The sequence below is a fragment of the Bufo gargarizans genome, chromosome 4 (assembly GCF_014858855.1).
Source record: "Bufo gargarizans isolate SCDJY-AF-19 chromosome 4, ASM1485885v1, whole genome shotgun sequence".
Taxonomy (NCBI): Eukaryota; Metazoa; Chordata; class Amphibia; order Anura; family Bufonidae; genus Bufo; species Bufo gargarizans.
The window spans coordinates 421,997,698-422,012,844 of record NC_058083.1 but is presented as its reverse complement, the minus strand read 5'-3'; the positions used below and the strand labels follow the sequence as shown (position 1 = coordinate 422,012,844).

At 49.0% G+C, this 15,147-nt stretch overlaps 1 protein-coding gene across 2 annotated transcripts in view; it reads left to right on the top strand.

Annotated features, from left to right (window-relative positions):
* The window catches only part of SPAST (spastin), a 74,977-nt gene that overhangs the window by 54,456 nt on the left and 5,374 nt on the right, over nt 1–15,147 (top strand). For both annotated transcript variants that reach the window (XM_044289617.1, XM_044289616.1), the window contains 2 exons: nt 13,739–13,818; nt 14,223–14,265. In XM_044289617.1, coding sequence (XP_044145552.1) covers nt 13,739–13,818; nt 14,223–14,265 — 123 coding nt within the window. The remainder of the gene's footprint in view (nt 1–13,738; nt 13,819–14,222; nt 14,266–15,147) is intronic.

Here is a 15,147-nt window from a genome sequence, read left to right as displayed (position 1 = left end):
CTGTGACTTTCACAGTGACCGCCCCTTTAGCTGTGACTTTCACAGTGACCGCCCCTTTAGCTGTGACTTTCACAGTGACCGCCCCTTTAGCTGTGACTTTCACAGTGACCGCCCCTTTAGCTGTGACTTTCACAGTGACCGCCCCTTTAGCTGTGACTTTCACAGTGACCGCCCCTTTAGCTGTGACTTTCACAGTGACCGCCCCTTTAGCTGTGACTTTCACAGTGACCGCCCCTTTAGCTGTGACTTTCACAGTGACCGCCCCTTTAGCTGTGACTTTCACAGTGACCGCCCCTTTAGCTGTGACTTTCACAGTGACCGCCCCTTTAGCTGTGACTTTCACAGTGACCGCCCCTTTAGCTGTGACTTTCACAGTGACCGCCCCTTTAGCTGTGACTTTCACAGTGACCCCCCCACAAGTCTTTTTTTTTTTTTTTTTTTGGCTACGGTAATTAAAAAAACTATTCTGTGATTTTTCAATATATAGGGCTTTTACCCTTTTCTGTTGGCTAGTTTCTTTAAAAACTGTACTTTTATAATATGTAAATTACCTCTCTATCAGCAAGTAGGGCGTCTACTTGTTGGTAGCCGCCGCATCCTCCTTTAAAAAAAACGCCCCTTCCTCAAAAAAATCGCAGTATAAGGATTTTAATTAGCCTAAAAAAAAAATTACTTTTGGGGGGTGACAATAGCCCTTTAACTGTGACCACCCCTTTAACTGTGACTTTCACAGGGACCGCCCCTTTAGGCAGTAAAGAAATATGGCTGGGTTGTTATGGAAACCTGGAATAAAACTGTGTTTATTGGCAGTTGGGATGTGCATGTAGCCTTAACAGCAGAATAACTAAAGAAACAGCCCTGGGCGCCTTTGTAGCTCCCCCAGTCCCCTTTTGATCATGCAGCATTCATGGACTGCATCAGTCAAAGGGTTTAACCCGGCTGTGAAGCAGCTCCAATTCTTAGCGCAATAACCCCCCCTCCCCCTCCCTTCCCTACTGCAGCAGCGCCAAAAGACGTTGCTGCACACTGAGGACCTGGCGGGTGGTTAACGGGTAAGGGTACTTTCACACTAGCTGCAGGACGGATCCAACAGGCTGTTCACCCTGTCGGATCCGTCCTGCCGCTATTTTGCCGGACTGCCGCTCTGACCCCATTGACTATAATTGAAGACACATATGCCGGCGTATTAACCCCTTGTATGCCGCGGTCAAAGCTGTCCACGGCATGCAGAGGGTTTGCGGAGGGTATGGGTGCCCTCTGAATCTCAATCGGGTCCCCTGCTCTGTGCTGACGGGGACCCGATGGCAGAAAAGGCATCGGGGCTTGCCTTCTACAGAAGCCTGTGAGATCCAGCCCTTAGCTGACATGCAATGTATTACAATAAAGGATGTATGTTAATACATTGCAGAGGGGATCAGAAGTTGAAATCCCAGAGTGGGACAAAAAAAAGTAAAAAAAAAATAAGTTTCAAGTAAATTAAATTTCCCAAAATAAAACACACAAAATTGTAAAAAAATGCGACCGGCTCTATAAAAATATCACATGATCCACCCCCTCACCTGAACGCTGTAAAAAATAAATAAATAAAGACTGTGCTGAAACAATCATTTTTGTCACCTTGCATCACAAAAAGTGCAACACCAAGCGATCAAAAAGGCGTATGCCCTCAAAATTGTACCAATCAGTCACCTCATCCCGCATAAATGAGCCCCTACATAAAACAATTGGGCAAAAAAATAAAATAAATGGCACTCAGACTATGGAGACAATAAAACATGATTTTTTTTTTTTTTTTTTTTCAAAAATGCTTTTATTGTGTTTTAAAGTGAAAAAAATTAAGTAGACATATAAGGTGTCGCCGTGTCCGTAACAACCAGGTCTATTAAAATATCACATGACCTAACCCCAAAAAGTGTAATGCCAAGCAATCAAAAAGTCACACACCCTAAAATAGTACCCATTAAACCGTCATCTCATCCCGTGAAGAATGAGACCCCACCTAACGCCCCTTTCACACTAGCTAGTATTCCACGCGGGTGCAATGCGTGATGCGAACGCATTGCGCCTGCACGGAATACGGACCCATTAGTTTCAATAGGTCTGTGCACATGAGCATTAGTTTTCACGCATACCTTGTACGTTGTGTGAAAATTGCAACATGTTCTATATTTTGCGTTTTTCACGCAACGCTGGCCCCATAGAAGTGAATGGGGCTGCGTGAAAATCTCATTGCATCCGCAAGCTAGTGCGGATGCGATGCGTTATTCATGGATGGTTGCTAAGAGATGATGTTTATCACGCGGGTGCAATACATTTAATGCGTTTCGCACGTGCGTGATAAAAAACTCTATCACAGGCAAAACTGAATAACTTTGCTTGCACAATTGCACATTTTTCATTGAAAGCATTGGCAATGCATCCGGACCTAATCCGGACACGCTTGTTTGCAAGGGACCTAAGACAATCGCCCCACCAAAAATTTTTTTAAATATGGCGCTCAGAATATGGAGACACTAAAACATGATTTCTCGCCCAATTCCTTGGGGGACACAGGAACTCTTGGGTATAGCTTATCTCCATAGGAGGCGTGACACTAAGTAAAAGACTGTTAAGCCCCTCCTCCAGCAGCTATACCCTCAGCCTGGAGAGAGAGACTTCCAGTTTTTTGCTTAGTGTCAAGGAGGCAAGACACTCTCTGCACTGCAGAGCTGTCTTTGCGAAGATTTTTATTTTTTATTTTTTTATTTTTATTTTTTCTTTTATTTTTCATTTGTTTTTTCCACAGGGACAACAGAGTCGCAGTAGACCTCTCTGTTTTCCCGGGGTTGAGCTGCGCCAGGGCCGGTTATCCGCCCTGCTGCCTCCCCCACAGAAGAAAAGGAGGACCAGGGCAGCCCATGCTCCCCTGCATCCCGCCAGCACAGGGTCGCCCACCTGCAAGTCCCTCTCCAGCTGCTGCCACTTCTGTGTCAGTGGCTGAAGGGGCGTCCCAGCTGGATGGACTAGAGGGTGAAGTCGCCGGATGGTGAGGTGGCTGTACAGCCGTGCCGCTCCCCCCCTCTCCTCCCCTCCCCTCCTTTTCTCCTCTTTCTCCGCTCCCTCCTACTCCCCTCCGCTCCGTTCTCGCTCCTGTCCCCGTTAGCTGACTCCTACCGTTTGCGGGCCTCCGTTGCTCCGATTCAGGGGCGGGCCTATCGATCTGTCGGCGCTCTCTGGGCAGGCTGAGCGGCGTCATGGGGGAGGGTTGCTACAGAGGCGGCGATGCGAATCCTCTCCATCGGCTCCTGTCTTCAGAGACCCATTGCGGGTCCGGAGGGCTATATCATCGGGGTTCGGCGGCGGGCGGCATTTGTTCGCGCGCGAAATGTCTCGGCGGGGGGCGGAGTTTTCAGGCGCTTACATGTGCTCTGGATTCAGTTAAGGGGCGGACGTCCTTTCTCCCGCTCCTCACCGGCCCCGCCCCTTCTCGTGCCTGCTTGCTGCTGTGTGCAGGACGGATCTTGCTGCTGTTCGTCTGCTGTGCCGCGGTCGTCTGCTTCACTGTGACCTGGTAGGACTGTTGACCCTCTCCAACACTGCAGCCCTCTGGCCTGGAAATATTGTTTCCAACCAAAATGTCTGACCCCTTAGTGCCTGTGGGACCTTGGTATCATACCTGCACCGCGTGTAAGGCGCCGCTCCCTCAAGGGCAGTCTGACCCACATTGCTCGGCTTGCAAAGACCCATTGCAGGGTCCGCCATCTGTTGTCACCCCCTGGCCTCTTGGATCCCCCTGACTGGGCTAGATCCCTGTCCCAGGCTGTGGTTAGTCTCACTAGCGTTGTGGGCCGACTTGCAGATGCGTTGCCATTACCGCAGCCGGATGATTCCCCTGCTGGGCCCTCCGGGTCCGCTGTTTTAGCCGACCCGGCTGAGTCCCTCTCTGCAGGCGATTCCTCCAGAGCCCGTCAACCCCAGAAGCGGCCGAGGGTGGATCACCGGTCATCCTCAGATGCTTCGTTATTCCCCCCCAAGGGTGCGTTCTCAGTCGGGTCCTTCCTCCCTACAGGATTTGCCCTCTGAAGGGGAGCTAGTCGATTCCGATTGGGATATGGATTCGGCACTGCCTTCAAAACTGGCCTCTGCCGTGGGCCATCTTATTAGCAATATCCGTGATACTTTTAAGATTCACGATGATCCCCCTGATCCTGAAAAGACCAGTGTTTCCTTTTTTCGCCAAAAACAGGCGTCTGCAGTTTTTCCCCTCCATGCTGACTTTTCGTCAGTGGTTTCTAAGGCCCGGGCCCGTCCTGATGCACGGTTTACCCCGCCAAAAAAGTTGGATGTCTGTTATCCGTTCCCGGCGGATTGCATTTCTAACTGGGCGTCACCCCCTAAGGTCGACCCCCCCTGTGGCCCGTCTATCCAAGAGCACGGCTATTCCCGTTGCGGATGGTTCTTCCTTACAATCTACTGAGGATCGCCGTATAGAGGCCCTTACAAAGGGTATCTTTGCGGCCTCCGGTTCCGCTCTTAGGCCGATTTTTGCCTCCGCTTGGGCTGGGAAAGCGGTTTCAGAGTGGGCGTCTCAGCTGGATCTGGAGCTTGAATCCGACGTCCCTATTCAAGACCTCCGTGCTCTGGCTCAACTTATCGTTCAGGCCGGTAAGTTTGTCTGTGAGGCATCCCTGGATGCCGGGGCTCTCATCGCCCGTTCGTCTGCCCTGGCCGTTTCGGCTAGAAGGGAGCTTTGGTTAAAGGTTTGGTCGGCGGACGCCGCGTCAAAGCGGTCTCTTACTAGCCTTCCCTTCACTGGTTCTCGTTTGTTCGGGACTCGCTTGGATGAAATCATCTCTGAAGCCACAGGGGGGAAGAGTACTCATCTTCCCCAATCTAAGGCTAGAGGCGCCACTCGTGGTCGTCCCACCTTCTCCCGCTTCAGGTCTTCTCGTAGGGCTTCCGCTCCTCGCACCGCTTCAGGTCCATCCGCTAATCCTGTCCAGGACAGGCGTAAAAAAACCTTTTTTCGGACCCAGCCCTCCTGGCGCAAGTCACAACCTGCTCGCGCTCCCGCGACCAAGCAGGCCCCCGCCTGAAGGTGCGCCCCCACCCACCCGGGTGGGGGGACGTCTCCTCCTGTTCAGGGACTTCTGGCAGGCGCACGTCTCCGACGCCTGGGCCCTCGAGGTTGTGTCTTCCGGGTACAAACTCGAGTTTGCGTCCCTTCCCCCAGTTCGGTTCTTTCGTTCCCGGGTTCCCCAGGATCCCCGAGGGGCGGCCGATTTCTTTGCTGCCGTTCACACCCTTCTGGACAAGGGAGTCATCGCCCCGGTTCCTATGGGGGACAGGTTCAAAGGGTTCTATTCGAACCTTTTTGTGGTCCCCAAGAAAGAAGGTTCGGTGCGTCCCATTCTGGATCTAAAACGGCTGAACCACTTCCTTCGTCTTCAGCGATTCCGGATGGAGTCTCTCAGGTCGGTGGTGGCTTCTCTGGAACAGGGGGAGTTCCTGGCCTCCATCGATATCCAGGACGCCTATCTTCATATTCCAATCGCGCGTTGTCATCAGTGCTTTCTGCGCTTTGCAGTGGGGTCCGACCACTACCAGTTCGTGGCCCTTCCCTTCGGGCTGGCGACGGCCCCTCGTGTTTTCACGAAGGTCCTTGCCCCCGTCCTCGCCTTACTTCGTTCCAGGGGAGTTTTTCTACTTCCGTATCTGGATGATCTCCTAATCAAGGCGCCTTCTCTGTCACAGACTTCCGCCAGTGTGGATCTCTCGCTGCAAACCTTGCGCCGGTTCGGTTGGATTATCAACCTACCCAAATCCTCTCTTGTTCCTTCCCGGCAATTGGTCTTTCTGGGGATGCTGCTGGATACGGATTCAGCGGTGGTTCGGCTTCCGTTGGAAAAGCGCCAGCTCCTTCATCGGTCGGTTCAGAGCCTTCTGTCCCACCGCCGCCCTTCCTTCCGGTTCAGCATGCGGGTCCTGGGACAGATGGTGTCCTGCTTCGAGGCGATTCCTTACGCACAGTTCCACTCCCGCACTTTTCAGACGGCCATTCTGTCCGCCTGGGACAAGTCCCAGGAGAGTCTGGATCGGCATTTTCCTCTTTCCCCCCAGGTTCGTTCCTCTCTCCTCTGGTGGCTGCGGACCCCTCTTCAGGGGAAGTCCTTCCTGCCAATAACTTGGTTGGCGATTACCACCGATGCCAGTCTGCGGGGTTGGGGGGGAGTGTTTCCTCCTCGGTCCGTCCAGGGCACTTGGTCTCCATCGGAGTCCAGACTGCCGATCAACGTTCTGGAGCTGAGGGCCATCCTCCTCTCGCTCCGGCACTGGACTTCGCTGCTTCAGGGTCGCCCGGTTCGGGTCCAATCGGACAATGCCACAGCTGTGGCGTACATAAATCACCCGGGGGGCACTCGCAGCGCGGCGGCGATGAGGGAGGTGTCTCTGATCCTTCGCTGGGCGGAGGTTCATGTTCCTGCCCTTTCGGCCATTTACATCCCGGGGGTGGACAATTGGGCGGCGGATTTCCTCAGCCGGACGACGATCGACCCGGGGGAGTGGTCTCTGCACCCCGACGTCTTCGAGTCTCTTTGTCTCCGTTGGGGTCGTCCGGACGTGGATCTCATGGCCTCCAGATTCAACCACAAACTTCCCGCCTACGTGGCCAGGGCCAAGGATCCGGACGCTTACGGCGCAGACGCGCTCGTCCTCCCCTGGACGGAGTTTTCGCTCCTCTACGTGTTTCCGCCCCTGCCTCTTCTTCCACGGGTCCTTCGGAAGATTGCGGCGGAGGGCACGCCAGCAATCCTGATAGCCCCGGACTGGCCGCGTCGTCCTTGGTACGCCGACCTTATGTTGCTTCTGGCAGACGCTCCCTTGCCTCTGCCTCTCAGAGAAGACCTCCTCTCTCAGGGGCCGATCTTCCACCAGCATTTAGGGTCGCTACGTTTAGCGGCGTGGCTATTGAAACCGCGGTCCTGACGCGGCGGGGGTTTTCGGCTGACGTGGTCCGTACCATGATTCGGGCGCGTAAACCGGCATCGTCCAGGATTTATTACCGTACCTGGCGGGCCTATTTAGCCTTCTGCGAGGCCTTAGGGATTCCTCCTCTGCGGTTTTCTCTTCCTACGGTTTTGTCCTTTTTGCAGTCTGGTCTGGATCTGGGCTTGGGCCTCAGTACCCTGAAGGGTCAGATTTCTGCTCTTTCGGTCCTTTTTCAGCGCCCTCTGGCTCCGCTCGGTCCAGTTAAGACCTTTCTTCAGGGGGTTGCTCACTGTGCTCCCCCGTATCGCCCTTCCGTTCCTGCTTGGGATCTTAACGTTGTGCTGACGGCTCTCCAATCTTCCCCTTTCGAGCCTCTGCGCAAGGTTTCCCCTCGCTTGTTGTCTTGCAAAGTTTTCTTTCTCGTCGCTATCACGTCTCTTCGGCGTGTGTCTGAGTTGGCGGCTCTTTCTTGCGTGGAGCCCTTCTTGGTTTTTCACCAGGACAAGGTGGTTCTCCGCCCAGTTCCGGATTTTCTTCCGAAAGTGGTGTCCGCCTTTCACCTGAATGAAGATATTGTCCTTCCTTCTCTGTGTCCGTCCCCGTCGCATCCTCGGGAACGGGATCTTCACCGTCTGGATGTTGTTCGGGCTCTCAGGATCTACCTGGATGTGACCAGACCCTTTCGACGCTCGGATTCTCTGTTTGTGGTTCCGGAGGGTCCGCGCAGGGGGCTGGCGGCGTCTAAGGTGGTTGTTGCCCGCTTCCTCAAGATGGCTATCGTTGAGGCTTACCGTGCTAGGGGCAGGGATCCGCCCTTTGGTGTTACCGCTCATTCTACGAGAGCGGTCGGGGCTTCCTGGGCTCAGCGTAATCGTGCCTCGGCTGAACAACTGTGCAAGGCGGCCACCTGGTCTTCTTTGCACACGTTCACCAAGTTTTACAGGGTGAACACTTATGCCTCGGCGGATGCTGCTTTGGGCCGCTTGGTCTTGCAGGCGGCGGTGCCTTAATGTTTACGGTGCCTGGTTCGCTTTTGATTGTGGTCCCTCCCTGTTTGTGGAATGCTTTTGAACGTCCCAAGAGTTCCTGTGTCCCCCAAGGAATTGGGCGATAAAACGAGATTTTTGGTATAACTTACCAGTAAAATCTCTTTCTCGCTCTTCCTTGGGGGACACAGCGCCCACCCATTGTTTTTTTGTTGCCCTACGGGTGTTTTTTTCTGACTTGTTGGTATTGGTTTGGTTACTCCTTGCCTTTGTCTTACACTACTTGGGCACATAACTGGAAGTCTCTCTCTCCAGGCTGAGGGTATAGCTGCTGGAGGAGGGGCTTAACAGTCTTTTACTTAGTGTCACGCCTCCTATGGAGATAAGCTATACCCAAGAGTTCCTGTGTCCCCCAAGGAAGAGCGAGAAAGAGATTTTACTGGTAAGTTATACAAAAATCTCGTTTTTTATTTTTTTGTTGTTTTCAAAAATGCTTTTATTGTGTAAAACATAAATAAATAAAAAGTATACATATTAGGTATTGCCACATCCTGGCCGTGCCGCAATCCAGTCACAGCCAGGGAGAAACCTTCTCCCTGGCTGTGACGCTCTCTGCTGTGATTGGATCGTGGCACGGCCATGGAGAAGGAGATGCCCATTGAGAAACCCTGGCATCTCCTCCTCCCTGTACCGATTCTCAGTATTAACATACAGGGGGGCGCAGGAGTGATATAAAAAAACAAACAAAAAAAAAAAAACATTCAGGGTGGCAGCATAAGCAGGGGTACCCCGCAAGTAAAGGTATTTACCTAGAATTAAACAAAACCGTGAAAGGTCCTCTTTAATGTGAACAATGGCAGAAGAAAGCACGTTCCGCTTCTATGAAGTCACAGCAATTATTGCATCATCTGTGAAGGATCATGTGGTTGGGGTAGTTTCTGTTTTTTACATGTTTTTTGAAGTGTAACAGTAATTGTTTTGTGTTAGATGTCTACAGTGTTATTGTGTAGATTCTCAGAAATCGATCTACCAGTGAAGTCTAAACAAAAATCGCTGAAAAAGATAAATATCCTGCGCGATGTGAAAGCCCATTTCACACGAACGATACGGATTGTGTCAGGGTTCGTTCAGTGAAACTCCCACCATGTCGGAAGCAAGTTGTCAGTTTTGTCTGCATTTGCATCCAGTGTTTGTTTTTTCCGCACGCATGCAATCGGCTTTGATGCATTTTTCACACGCGTGGAAAAAAACCCGGAAGGTTTACAAATATCAATCAATGATCCGTGAAAAACGCATTACATTCGGATGCAATGCGTTTTTCACTGAAGCCCTTTTCACTTCTATGGAGCCAGGACTGCGTTAAAAACGCAGAATGAAGAACATGCTGCGAATCTCAAGCAATGCAGAACTGATGCGTAAAAAGAAAAAATGCTCATGTACACAGACCCACCCACTGAAATGACTGGATCAGGATTTAGTGAAGGTGCTATGTGTTCACGCATCGTACCCGTGTGGAAAACTCACTCGTGTGAAAGGGGTCTAATAGATAAATATGAGGATGTGCATGGCTACTTTTATGAAAGAAAAATCACAGAAAATAATGCACTAACATGTAGATGCACAACGGCATAGATTGAGACCACCTTGCGCTGGTAGACGGGCACAGATGTGTTTTGATGAAAATATATTGGCTGAGTCTCATATTTTATCATATCAGAGTGAGGGCTTAGTCCATATATAATGTTTTCATCTATTGTGTTGGTGCATTTTATTCAGTGAGTTTTCTTTCCTTTTTTTTTTCTTTTATTAATTTGCCTACTTTTCACACTGGTGTTTTTGGCTTTCCGTTTGAGAACCGTTATGGACTCTCACAAGCGGTCCAAAACGGATCAGTTTTGCGCATTCTGAATGGAAAAGGATCCGCTCAGAATGCATCAGTTTGCCTCCGATTAGTCTCTATTCCGCTCTGGAGGAGGACACCAAAACTCTGCCTGCAGCGTTTTGTTGTCCGCTTAACGAAACTGAGCCAAACAGATCCGTCCTGGCACACAATGTAAGTCAATGGGGACGGATCCGTTTTCTATGATCCCATCTGGCACAATAGAAAACTGATCCGTCCCCCATTGACTTTCAATGGTGTTCAAGACGGATCCGTCATGTATATAGAAGACATAATACAATTGGATCCGTTCATGACAGCTGCATGCTGTTGTATTATGGCCTAAGGCTACTTTCACACTGGCGTTTTGGCTTTCCATTTGTGAGATCCGTTCAGGACTCTCACAAGCGGTCCAAAACAGATCAGTTTTGCCCTAATGCATTCTGAATGGAAAAGGATCCGCTCAGAATGCATCAGTTTGCCTCCGTTCTGCCTCCATTTCCCTTTGGAGGCGGACACCAAAACGCTGCTTGCAGTATTTTGGTGTCCGTCTGACGAAACCGAGACAAACTGATCCGTTCTGACACACAATGTAAGCCAATGGGGACAGATCCATTTTCTATGACCCAATATGGCACAATAGAAAACTGATCCGTCTCCCATTGACTTTCACTGGTGTTCAAGACGGATCAGTCTTCTCTATGTTACAGATAATACAAACGGATCCGTTCTGAACAGATGCAGATGGTTGTATTATCTGAACGGATTCATCTGTTCAGATCCATGACGGATCCGCACCAAACGCTAGTGTGAAAGTAGCCTTAGGGTACTTTCACACTTGCGTTTTTCTTTTCCGGCATAGAGTTTCGTCACAGGGGCTCTATACCGGAAAAGAACTGATCAGGCATATCCCCATGCATTCTGAATGGAGAGTAATCCGTTCAGGGATGCATCAGGATGTCTTCAGTTCAGTCATTTTGACTGATCAGGCAAAAGCTAAAACCGTAGCATGCTGTGGTTTTATCTCCGGCAAAAAATACTGAAGATATGCCTGAATGCCGGATCCAGCATTTTTTTCCCATACGAATGTATTAGTGCCGGATCCGGCATTCAAAATACCGGAATGCTGGATCCGTCCTTTCCGGCCTGCACATGCGCAGGCCGGTAAAAGTGTGAAAAAATTTACAAGACTGATCCGTTTGTCCGCATGACAAGCGGAGAGACGGATCAGTCCTTGCAATGCATTTGAGAGGATGATCCATATCCGGATCAGTCTAACAAATGCTTTCAGTCAGTGGCAGATCGGCGGATCCGGCGGGCGCTTCCGAATCACACTGCCGCAAGTGTGAAAGTAGCCTTAGGCTACTTTCACACTAGCGTTTGGGGCTCCGCTTGTGAGTTCCGTTTGAAGGCTCTCACAAGCGGCCCCGAACGCATCTGTCTAGCCCTAATGCATTCTGAGTGGATGCGGATCCGCTCAGAATGCATCAGTCTGGCAGTTTGTCCTCAGCGCCGCTTGGCAGGCGGACACCCAAACGCTGCTTGCAGCGTTCAGGTGTCCGCCTGGCCGTGCGGAGGCAAACTGATCCGTCCAGACTTGCAATGTAAGTCAATGGGGACGGATCCGTTTGAAGTTGACACAATATGGCTCAATTTTCAAACTGATCCGTCCCCCATTGACTTTCAATGTAAAGTCTGGACGGATCCGTCTGAGCAACTTTCACACTTAGAGTTTTTTCGAAACTATAATGCAGACTGATCGGTTCTGAACGGCTCCGAACGGCTCCCATCGTCTGCATTATAGGAGCGGATCCGTCTGTGCAGACACCAGACGGATCCGCTCTGAACGCAAGTGTGAAAGTAGCCTAAGACGTCTACAGCGTCATTGTGTAGATTCTCAGTTTTATCAGCTGTGGAATCACTAATTATTGAAATGGTATGCCTTTGGTATTCTAGCCCATGGCTACTAACACATGTCAGTGGAAGCTAGGTGGAATTATTCCTAAGATTGCTGGATACTTCTCGTTTTAATTTATCCATGGCGCGCACTTCTCCATTCATTTGCATAAGGCACAGGAGTGATTAAAAACTTTTTCTGAGGAAAACTGTACTATTGGTGCCATACATAGTTATGTTTAAATATTTATCCCCAGTATCCGTATTGCAGTCGTAGCAGTTAAAGGGCTCATGCACACAAATGTGCATCCAATCTCCTTTTTCTTTTTTTTTTTTCTTTTTTTTTTTGCAGGTCTGATGCGGACCGATTAACCTTAGTGGGGGCGCAAAAGATGCGGACAGCACACAGTGTGCTGTCCGCATCCGTATGTCCGTTCAGTGGCACAAATAGAACATGTCCTTTTCTTGTCCGTTTTTAAGGACAGGTATAGGACTGTTCTCTAGAGACCAGGACGTTCCATTCCACAAAAAGTGGAACGCAAGTGGTCGGTATGCGTGTTTTGCGGATTCGCAATTTGAATCCACAAAACAGACTACGGTCATGTGCATGAACCCTAAGGGCTGTTTCACACAAGTGGATGCCGTGCGTGACATCCGCTCCGTGAATGAGAGCCAAGACCCGATGCAAAAGCACGGAGCAGTAACATGACTGATAATGCTCCGTGCCTCTCTGTGATCTCTTTACTACGAAATCACAGTGACAACTTTATCTCACTGTGAATTTGTAGTAAAGAGATCACAGAGAGGCACGGAGCATTATATCTCATGTTAATGCTCCGTGCTTCTTCAGTCCACATCGGGTCTTGGCTGTCATTCACGGAGCGGATGTCACGCACGGCATCCGCTCGTGTGAAACGGCCCCAAAGGGCAGAAAACTGCTGACAGGTTCTCAGCTACAGCAAGCTAGTGGCCCAGCCTTACACACAGATGAAAAGGGGATATATGGTAATTGTATCCAGTTACTACACTCTGAGCCAAATACACAAGCTAGGCTGCTACAATGTATCACACTGGATTTCCCACTTGTGCATGGACTGGATACAACTTTTCAGCTAAGGGTACTTTCACACTTACGTTGTTGGATTCCGGCAGGCAGTTCCGTTGCCAGAACTGCCTGCCGGATGCGGATCCGGCTGCCAAATGCATTGAAACTTCGGATCCGTCTCTCCGGTGTCATCCGGAAAAACGGATCCGGTATTTTTTTTTCCACATTTTTAAAGGTCCGTGCATGCGCAAATTTGGAAACCGGATCCGGTTTTCCGGAACACTTGGTACCAGCATGCTGCCGTGTTTTCTCCGGCCAAATACGGTAAAAGGACTGAACTGAAGACATCCTGATGCATCCTGAACAGATTGCTTTCCATTCAGAATGCATGGGGATAAAATTGTTCTGTTCTTTTCCGGTATAGAGCCCCTAGGTCGGAACTCAATACCTGGAAAACTTTAACACTAGTGTGAAAGTACCCTGAGCTGGACAAACTATGAGAATCCCTTCACTCACGGCAAGACTATTAAAACGGTTCTTCCATGTGCAGGAATTTTTTTTTTTAGAAAACCTGTGTAGGGGTCCCTTCACATGAATTTGCTGTGGTGGTTTTAGTTCACTTGAGAAAACATCATGGAAACCGCTTATGTTTTTTTTCTGTACCACAAGTATTATGGTGGTTTTTTTGCAACTACTTTGTAATGTTTCTTTCCTTGTAGAGGAGATGTAAAAATGCCATAGCTTCAACATGCTGCTTTCTTAAAAAATACCAGAGCCAAAATAACTACCAGCTGAAAATGCTTGTGTGTCCTGCATTTCATTACTTTCCTGGCGTTCTTTCAGGAAGAAAATTACGGAAACCACTTGTGTGTGAATCCACCCTAACCCTTTTCTAATATTAAATTATACCAGTTATACCTTCATTTTTTCTATGTCACTAATGTGTCCTGGATTGTTAAATAGGTACAGTCTGGAGGGGACGACAGAGTTCTTGTTATGGGGGCAACTAACAGACCACAGGAGCTGGATGAGGCAGTTCTCAGGTATGATGCTCTAGAAAATATATACTTTGATAGTACAAAGCCAACATTTTATAATGGGATGCATTTGATGTACCTATAGCCACTTTAGCCGTGTGTAACTGGTGAATTAAGTTTATCTATATGGTCTGCGGGTCCCGATTCTGGAATAATTGTGCTTCTGAGAATAAAGGGCCTGCACTGCGGATTTGGCTCTCTTCTCTTCTACATTTTTTCTAGCACAGAGTGAATGGGGTACATTGTTAAAGTAGCATTATCAGAATCAGTCGGAACCCCACTGATCATGAAGTGATTGCATACATTACCATGATTAGTAGTAATAATAATTTGATGAATGAAGCAGATTTTGATAACGTAATTGTATTGTTACGTGTAGTTTTCTCACTAAATCATTGTATTGTTTTCAGGAGATTTGCTAAAAGGGTTTACGTCTCCTTGCCAAATGAAGAGGTAAGAAAAAATATTGTTCTTTGTTACTTGTGAAGACTCTGTCTTATGTACAGCTCTAGTCTTTTGCTGGAAACTGTTACAGAACGTATCCCGTTATTTCTGTGTCTGGTGGTTACCTATGAACAAGTTTCTAAGGGCGTCTGCGTTGGAGGCTTCATTCAGATTTGACAAAAAAGATCCTGCATCTAGCACTTTTTCCGTGACAAAAATGAACATCTGAAAGGACCCCATTATAGTAGATGGGGCTGTTCAGCTATGTTTGAATAAAGTGCTGAATCCAGCACTTCCATTATTTTCTTTGCAGCACAACGGAAATGACTAGCGGTGATATGAACATGGCCTAAGCCAGACAGAGAAACTTCACTGCTAGATAAAAAATGCTAAACTGTAAACTAATGCTGCATGATCCTAAATTAAGAACATAGGGGGTCATTTATTAAACGGAAATACAACGATATAAAGGGTATTTCTGGAGCAGATTGCGGTGCAAAGGTTCTTTGCAGCGCAATCTGCAACTTTTCTCTGCTCACACCAGGTCTAAAAAGTTAGGGGGCGGGGAAGGGCCGTCTCATTTACCATTTTCTACACCTGTTTTAGGCGTAGAAAATGGTCTAAATGTAAGACGGCTCGGAAGCCGTCTTACATTGAGAACTGGTGCTAGATGCAGCAAAGTTATGGAGAGGCCTGCGCTTCTTCATAACTTCAGCGGATCCACCACCAGCTGTAGGGGATATTAAGACCGGTGTTCAAAACGCCAATCTGATTAAATGTGCCGTATATTACACATCTGCCTATTCTGTATACAAATCCATAAGCTCATGTGAATGTCACATTTAAAGCTGAATTCACTTTATTTTTTTGTAATAATGTGCCCATTGCTCC